Genomic DNA, 8244 nt, shown 5'->3' on the forward strand with positions numbered 1-8244 from the left:
TATCAGCCAGGACTGCAATGAGGTAACTGGCTGAAAAATAAGCTTCCTCTCAAACAGGTTCAACATCTACTTCTCAGCTAGGCTCATCCTTTGATCTGTAGGGTGGATGATAACTCCGGAATCCACGTAACACAGCATTCAGACCTCCTGCCTATTGAGGTCACCACTGGCTTGGCTAAGAAAGGACAGTCCAGCTGTCTTCAAGCATGGAAAAATAACAATGCCCCATCTCAGGAGCAATGAGTTAGACATACCTGTGTTGACACTTTGTAGGCTACATACGCGTTCATGCCATCCCCTACGGAACACAGAAACACGGCATTAGCATTACAAGATCAGCGCTTTCCACCATCACCTGAATGCAAAGCACAAGGCTTTGGGGGGAAGCTGGAGCACAAGTGTGATGAGTTCACAGCTAAGGGAACTGGGGTTGATGAGCCTGGAGAAAAGGAGGCTGGGGGGAGACCTTCTGTCTCTCTCCAACTCCCTGCAAGGAGGGTGTAGAGAGGTGGGGGTGGGTCTGTCCAACCAAGAAACAAGTGAGAGGACAAGAGGAAATGGCCTCAAGTTGCACCAGGGGAGATTCAGATTGGATGTGAGGAAGAATTTCTTCACTGAAAAGGTTCTCAGGCACTGGAACAGGCTGCCTGGGGAAGTGGTGGAGTCCCCATCCCTGGAGGGATTTAAAAGATGGGCAGATGAAGTGCTCAGAGATACGGTTTAGTAGTGGACAGGTACGGTTGGACTTGGTGATCTCAAAGGTCTTTTCCAACCAAACAATTCTATGATTCTATGCTCCTACAAGCTCCTGGCCTTTGCCTGCTTCAGCAATTCCCATCTTTGATCTGATGGAGCACCAAATCTTTGCACAGAACCACAGACAGCATCTCACCGCAGGACCCTGGACCTGACCCCCCAGGCATTTCCCCAATCTGACTTCTCAGCCCTCCTTGTACTTCCCAAGGCAGCCAACCCCGACAATCAGGCATTTATTACAGCGGCAGCGTTTGCGCTGACTCCACGCATCTACTCGGCACTCAACAATTCGGTGGCTGTACAGCAGATGAAGCAGTCTATTCAGAGGACAAGAGTCAGATGGCCCCTGGCTGCACGCGGTTGGATTCCGAAACATCAAGGTTTTTTCCAGCTAACACAGAAGCCCTCTTGTTTGGCAAAGGGAGAGTTTACCTGGTAATTCAACCGAGAGGCATCCTCAGAGGTCTGATGCTACCCCTAAGGCACCTCTGATTTACATGTCAGCGTACCTCCCAGCTCCAGAGATCATGAGAACAAGCTGCCACACATTAGGCTGCTCCACCATCTGGGATCAGATATTACCTGATGTTCTTCACACCCCAGGGACTGCCACATAGCTGGCCAAGTTCCTCTGATCCCCACTTTCAACTGAGAGAAATCTTCTTGCTTCTCATTTTAAAGCCAGAGCTGCTTCCCTGACAAGCACAGCTGTTAGGGAAGGTGCCAGAGCACAGAATAATACACTTGGTTTTAGGTTAAGGCAGTTTTGCCTCCCCTCTGCCCGCACACAGGACACTGCTGCCTGGAGGTCACCATAGTTCCAGACACCAAGCTCTGCTACTTGAAGCATCATGTTTCCCCTTCCTAAAAAATCCAGTCCTGGCTTCCTGCCTTTGACATCCCTGGCTTTCCAGAACCTGCTTCTGCCTTGCTCATTTACGACCTAAGCATTTTGTTTTGTTTAGCTTCATTTCTTCTAGATGTTGGAAGAAGAAATGAAGCTAAACAAAGTTGTTCTCTTGGAGAAGTTATTTCAGGATCAAGTTTGCACCTGCAGAGACACCTTGAAAGCTGGAGCTGGGGCACATGGAGACAATAGCTACATTGGGTCCTACTGCCAAGCCCAGCTTGTCTGACTGTGTTTCACCACGCAGCAGGACAGGACGTCAACTCACCAACTTTCTCTGGATCACTCACTTCTACAGTCAGCTCAAATTTGTCCTCCTGTTCCTCTTCTTCCAGCTGTTTGGAGTAAGCACACGAGGACAGCAAGTTAAAACTAGATAGTCAGGCTTCGATCCACCCCAAACCATGAAGATCCATACGTTACGGGGAGCTTGTCACACTGCCAAGGCATCTCTGAGACTTCTGTCTGGCCAAGGCCATTCTATAAAGCCCTCAAGCTTCTCAGTTACACCCAGGCTACGTGTTCCAAGGATACCAACTGGATTTGTCTTTACTCCACTGCTGTCTGCACAGACTGACGTACAAACTGCTCAGCCCCAAAGTGAAACTCTGCAGAATCCAGCCTCAGCTCTGCACAAGGTAGTTCCCTTTGGGCTCTTTTACATCTTGATTTCGGTTCTCATCTGAAACAGTCCAAGATACCAAACCCATGCAAGAAGATAAGTTGCACTGTGTAGGCATGTGGGGATGAAGAGCCAGGACAGCAACGGGTTTGAACAGGTCTTTCCATCATACCCTGCTTTGCTAAAGGCCAGTGGACAGCTATACCAACCTGAAGCCTCTGACAGACCACAGAGGCTTCAGGCTCACTTCAAAACCACTGCAGTGCCTCGTTAGCGGAATGGTGCAAAAGGACTGGGCGAAGCAGAGCTGAGACTGGCCTCAAACAGCCTTTGCAGACAAACCTGAAGGTGACAGGTTATCAGTTCACTGATCAGCTCAGCACCCTCTCCTAGTTCTGCATTGCTCCCTCACTTAAGCCAGTCTGAAGCCAAGCTGAGACACTACTCCTGATGGCACCACAGAATCACTCCTCATGAGCTGAGGGTGCTTGGGGCAGAAAAGGAACACTTTCCTCGTCTCCAAAATAGTTTCAGTCTCTCTATATGAAAAAAAAAAAACCAACAGATTTGGGCCAAGTACCACCTGCCTAACTGGGCTTGGCAACCAGACTACAAGTTCCACTTAAGGACTCTGCACTCTCATGTCAACTGGGAGATTGTTTCTTCTAAAAACACACCTGACAGCAGTTATACCACTTGCCCCATCTGTGGCGATACAGCATGCTAGAGCTCCGAGTCAGAGCTCAGACCCTCACGGACCAGATCAGCCGCGTGCTACATCAGCTTTGGAAGCAGGCTGCACCATCACATGAGCAAGAATGACCTGAACCCAACTTCAGCCGTATCAATCCTCGACTAATGGCCTGAGATACAAGCCAGGGCATCCAAGATGCCAGTTATATTAACTGCATCATTTAAGACGCACATTTACAACTAAGTAAACAGGTTCCTGTCAATTATAGTCCCAAACCAGCAGGGCAAGTTGGAAAGCTCAGAGTAATCCTCACCTCCTCATAGCTCTTTGAAAGGTTTCTAGAAGAAGAACTTGCAGCTACTTCTAACGAGGGGGCAGGATTGGATGCTTTGGCCAGTTCCTTCTGGTTATTTTGCGTGCTGTCAAGAGACAACTCAACAGTGGCATCTGTCAAGAGAAGTTTGCAAGGGTCAGCCTGTCTGCTTTGGGTTTCTGGAAAGGTAATTTCAGTATTCTCAAAGATCATGGGATCTAGGGAGTAACAAAGAGTATTAATTAGCAAAAAAAAAAAAAAATCCATAGGGAGGACACCTGTAAGCATTGGGAAGAGCGTGACTTAATGCATCTCCACTGCAGTAAGAGCATTTGACCAATTCTGCTGGAGAACATTAAGTTAAACCCATGAATTTCTTATTCTAGAAGAAGCCAGGACATCACCTCCTTGCTATGTGCTAGAGGAGCTGCACATTACAACAGCTAAACCCGAGCTGGAATTTTACACAGCATGTAGGCCAGCCTGGAAGGTGGGCACCTTCCAGTACACTTCTCCACTCAGAAGAAGTAAAGATTTCCATCTGTTAGCAGATGTCTCCAGAATTGACTCTCAGATGCCTCTGCCAGAGGTGTCCCTCCACAGCAAGGAACAGGAGGGCTGGGGAAGGTCTGACCCTCCTCATTTTCCCCTGTTGAAGGGTGTTACATTTCCTGTTACTTGGGAACAGCAATATTTCGACCAGAGGTGTTTCCTCCACCTGCATGGAAGAAGGAGAAGGTAGAGAACAGTTTAAGACAACAAAACTAAAGCAAACCCCATTTTTAAGCCTCTTCAGCTTCCAAACAGTTAATCCTGCCACATGATTACGCTGGAGACCTGGAGGAGGCTACTGCATCCTTCTCAAAAACACCACCAGACCTTAGTGCTTGCAGAACAGACGAGTTTGAGATAAGGACCTGTGATAGTCCAGAAATATCCATGACGTGCATGTCACGTTGAAAAACAGATCACTGCAGGCTTAGACTGTAGAGAGCCCCAGCAAACACACAGACTCACCTGCAAATAAGTCCTGATCATCTTGCTCTGCACTAACCCCATTCTCTTTGGAGGTGCTGCTCACGGGGAGAAGAGATTCCGTCTTCGGTGTGGTGGGCTTGCTCTGCAAGAGAATTAAAAGCACATAAAGAAGAGGTTATTTATACCAAGGGATGAAGGCTGGAGGACCAACAGCTCCAATTTCCAGCCACTGCCGCACAGGGTCAGTCATTACTACAAATCTCATGTAAGCACGGTGGCCAGACGACAGGCCAGACTTCCTTCCACCCACCCTTGAGTGTTATGATCTCTGCCAGCAAGACTGTAACAGAGCATCTGAGTCGTTAAGGATATCAAGTGTTGCACAGAACTTCGGAGCCAGTTTTGACCCTGATTTTTAGCAGAAGGGGAGCAGCTAGCAGGTCACCGGCTCATGCCAGCCTATTACCCAAGTGTGACAGCTCCAGTCCTTCAGCTACAGGTGTTGGGAGCAGTAGGTAGTTGAGAACCCACAAGTGTTCCTGTTCACAACACCCAAAACACACCTGGCCATGCCATTTCCCTGTAGTGACTTGCACACCAGCACCAACGCCCCGTCAAGGCGGGTGGGCAGCACTAGGGAACCTCCTGTGCTTATCCACAGTGAGCCGAGCACACTGCCAACGGGAGGTCCCTTGTAAAAGCCAAGATGTCACCACTGCTGGCAGAGACCCACGGCGACTTGCTTGCCTGAAGGCAAAACGTCGAGGACCGCAGTTGGGCTAAAGCCGGGCACAGCTCTTGGCGTTTCACAACGTTGGCCAAGTCTTGCACACCATGCTTTGCGACCCAAAGCTCACGTTCCTCATGTATGGCTTGGCCATAAGGTTGGGACTTGGAACACAGCTGACCCTGCCACAGCAAACAGCCCCTTGGACACGCAGCTTCACCAGTGGGGACTGTCCCAGCTACTGCAAGCAGGCTTGGGGACAAGGTGAAAGCCAGCCTGAGAGTGTGTACACCAACCAGTCCACCTCACCCGAAGGCAGAGAAGTTTCTGCACCCCTGCTGCTGGCAAGTGCTACGGACACTTCATGAATCATCCCTCATTTTGCAGGCAGACAAGCAAGTCCAAGTGATTCCAAGTGAGAAGAGGACAGCGAGCCCTCTTCTTCAACGTCTTAGCAGAGAACAGAACAGGTCTTTGATGGCCAGTAAATGGAGTATTATTAGCAACGACTCTGAACCGACCGGCTCCTTGGCGCTTTCTTCAGTGAGGAAACATCATCATTCTCACTGCTCCTGAAGGAGTAAAGTGGTGGTAAGGCAGCTCCTCTTTGAGGAGACCCAAAAGGTCCTGAGAAGTTCAAGACCTCAAGTCTTTGGGTACATAAAACGTCAGTGGTGTTTGATGGTGAGTCCTCCTGCGTTTTAGGACGTTTTCCTGGAGGAGAAAGCAAGGACTGCTCCCAGCTTGGATCAGAACAATTATTTGCCAGTGATGGAGGGTGAGGAGCAGAGACCCACACTAAACATCACACCCAGACCTCACAGGGTCCTCCAGATGGATCTCCAGCCGGTGGCCAAGCTAGCAAAGAGCACTACCACCACAGTGACCTCCTCCAGCAAGCAACAAAGTCACCAAGAGGGCTGCTAACACCACAGTGACCTATGTCAGGGACACCTGTAGTAGGCCTTACTCAGATCCCCTGCTTCTGCAGGAGCTTTTCAAGCTGGTAAAGAAAACCCCACTCCACATGGAGAAGGTAAGGTGGGCTCTGAAGTTCCCCTAATAAGTCCTTTTCTGCATTTGAGAACTGGGACACTCTACTTTTCCACGGTGACCGGGTTCTCAGTTCTCAAATTTAGTTTCTAAGACTACAAAAGCATCACGCCCTGTTCCTACTTCTTCATCTGCTTCTAGAGAAGAGCCACCGCCTCTTTTAGATCAGCCCGTGACACAACACTCGCCATCTCAGAGGCCTGATTTAGCACAACCCAACCACCAGCAGAAGCTCTCCAGGTCCTCCAGTGCAAACCCAATGCCTACCATAGAGAAGGGGACCTTGGGTTGGAAAAGCTGGCACTTGAGGACATGCCTAGGGACGACTGTGGTCACCCAGCGATCCAACCTTTGTCAATAGATGGATGAGGTCCAGCCCTGGTTCTATTTGTGTTTCACCCAAATGTTTCTTTGCTGGCTACTGCCCGACGACCGAGCGCTGCCAGGCCACCGGAACGCTGGCAGCCGGGTGGATCTGTCTCACCAGCCCAACTCCCCTGCTTCACAGAAAGTGTTTTGCTAATGCTCAAGGGCAGAGAGACAAGCGGAGCCACCACGTCGCAGGGAAGAGCCAAGTATTAGTTATGACAGTTGCTTCAACAACAACACTAAGCACCTGATAAGCTGCTTTAGCTTCACAGACTCCAGTTTTATTCGCAGGAAAGCCAGCAGCAGTTAGCACTTGGCTGTTTCGGTAGGTTGCCTCTACCACAAAGCAACAAGCCACATATTACATCTTGCAGTTCTTCCATGAAGAAAGGTCTTGAGAAGTTCAAGACCATCACCGTAACCTGGTGCCGGCCAGAGGTACCAGCATGGAGGCCAGGGTTGCACTTAGAATCACAGACAGGGTTGGAAAGGACCTTAAAGCTCATCCAGTCCCAACCCCCCTGCCATCAGCAGGGACATCTTCCACTAGACCAGGTTGCTCAAAGCCTCATCCAACCTGGCCTTGACACTTCCAGGGAGGAGCAGACACAGTTTCTCTGGGCAACCTGGGCCAGTGTCTCACCACCCTCATAGTTATTTTCAAAACATACGACCCCACTGCCCCATTATGCCCAGACCAACATGAGTTTCATCCTCACAAGCTCACGCAGGGAAGAATCTACCCACATTTCCCCAACTCTGCCTTGTTCCCTGCTGCTCAGCCACCAGCAGAAGACAACACAGTGCTGAGCGAGCACAGCTCAAGGACATCAAGGAGCTTCACCAGGAGCAGGGAAGAGACAGGTCCAGCTTTGCGCCAGCGGCAGGAGAAGCATGGCCAGGCCAGCTCTGTTCCCAGAAGCAGGCAAGGACCACACCTTCATGGCTGTGGTCTCCTGCTCATGGCCTCCCTGTGCCAAGTATCAGGGCTGGGAAACTGCAGACAGGAGAAGGTTCCTGGAGAGCTTTCTGCCAGAGACACCAACTCCTCCTGCCCTGCCTGGAAGAGGCAGGCAGAGGCCATGGTGTCAGCCCTCACAGGGGACAACATGACCAGCCTCAGCTCACAGAGCTTAGGAAATCAACCCAAGTACCTGCAGCGCTCAAGCAACCAGCCTGCTGGAGGAACCAGCTTCTGCAGCTCCTCTAGCAGAGATCCTTGCTCAGTGAAGATGCCAAACCCAAAAACTTGAGGCCAGCGATTGGCTGGGGAGGGATTCAACTTGCGAAAGCACCAGCCAGTGTTTTAACTCCTCTCCTGTCTTCTGGTCACTTGTCTGGAGTAAACGCTGGCATAGCTGGCGTGAGTTAATGCCAACAACCTTCAGCAACCACGGATTCACACAGAGGAGACCATTAGAAACAAGAAGAGGCACACCTCCACCTTCAGCGAGGAATTTATGCAGCACCAGTGACCTGGTTTGCTGAACAAGTACCACCAAGCCTCCTTAGAGCCTCCTGCAGCTACTTGTGCTGGTACAAGGCAAAGGAGCTCACCAAGGTGTTGGTGACTCTCCTCACGGTGAGGGGGGAGGCATCAGATGCCTCCTGTCATCTCATCCTCTCACTGCACAGAGGGGTTCATCCCCCAAATACCAAACTGAAGCCAACAAGCACCATGTCAGCCACACCAGCACCCTCTAGATGTTGAAGAACCAAGAGTAGATGTTGGGGAAAGGAAGATGGGGCTTTTCCCCGTGATGTCTCACAAGCTGAGCTGTGGCTGTCACCAGCGAGATGGCCCACTCATGGGTTACTCTGACCC

At 50.4% G+C, this 8244-nt stretch overlaps 1 protein-coding gene across 1 annotated transcript in view; it reads right to left on the minus strand.

Annotated features, from left to right (window-relative positions):
- SNX1 (sorting nexin 1) overlaps window positions 1-6846 on the minus strand; it is a 14493-nt gene extending 7647 nt beyond the window's left edge. Inside the window, exons 1-5 of the mRNA XM_010173753.2 lie at window positions 6842-6846; window positions 4310-4410; window positions 3293-3426; window positions 1932-1998; window positions 255-298 (exon numbers count right to left, since the gene is read on the minus strand). Of these exons, the coding sequence (XP_010172055.2) occupies window positions 255-290 (36 nt within the window). The 5' untranslated portion in view covers window positions 291-298; window positions 1932-1998; window positions 3293-3426; window positions 4310-4410; window positions 6842-6846. The remainder of the gene's footprint in view (window positions 1-254; window positions 299-1931; window positions 1999-3292; window positions 3427-4309; window positions 4411-6841) is intronic.
- Between the last annotated feature and the right edge of the window lie 1398 nt (window positions 6847-8244).

Source organism: Antrostomus carolinensis, unplaced genomic scaffold (genome assembly GCF_000700745.2).
Source record: "Antrostomus carolinensis isolate BGI_N321 unplaced genomic scaffold, ASM70074v2 scaffold41988, whole genome shotgun sequence".
Taxonomy (NCBI): domain Eukaryota; kingdom Metazoa; phylum Chordata; class Aves; order Caprimulgiformes; family Caprimulgidae; genus Antrostomus; species Antrostomus carolinensis.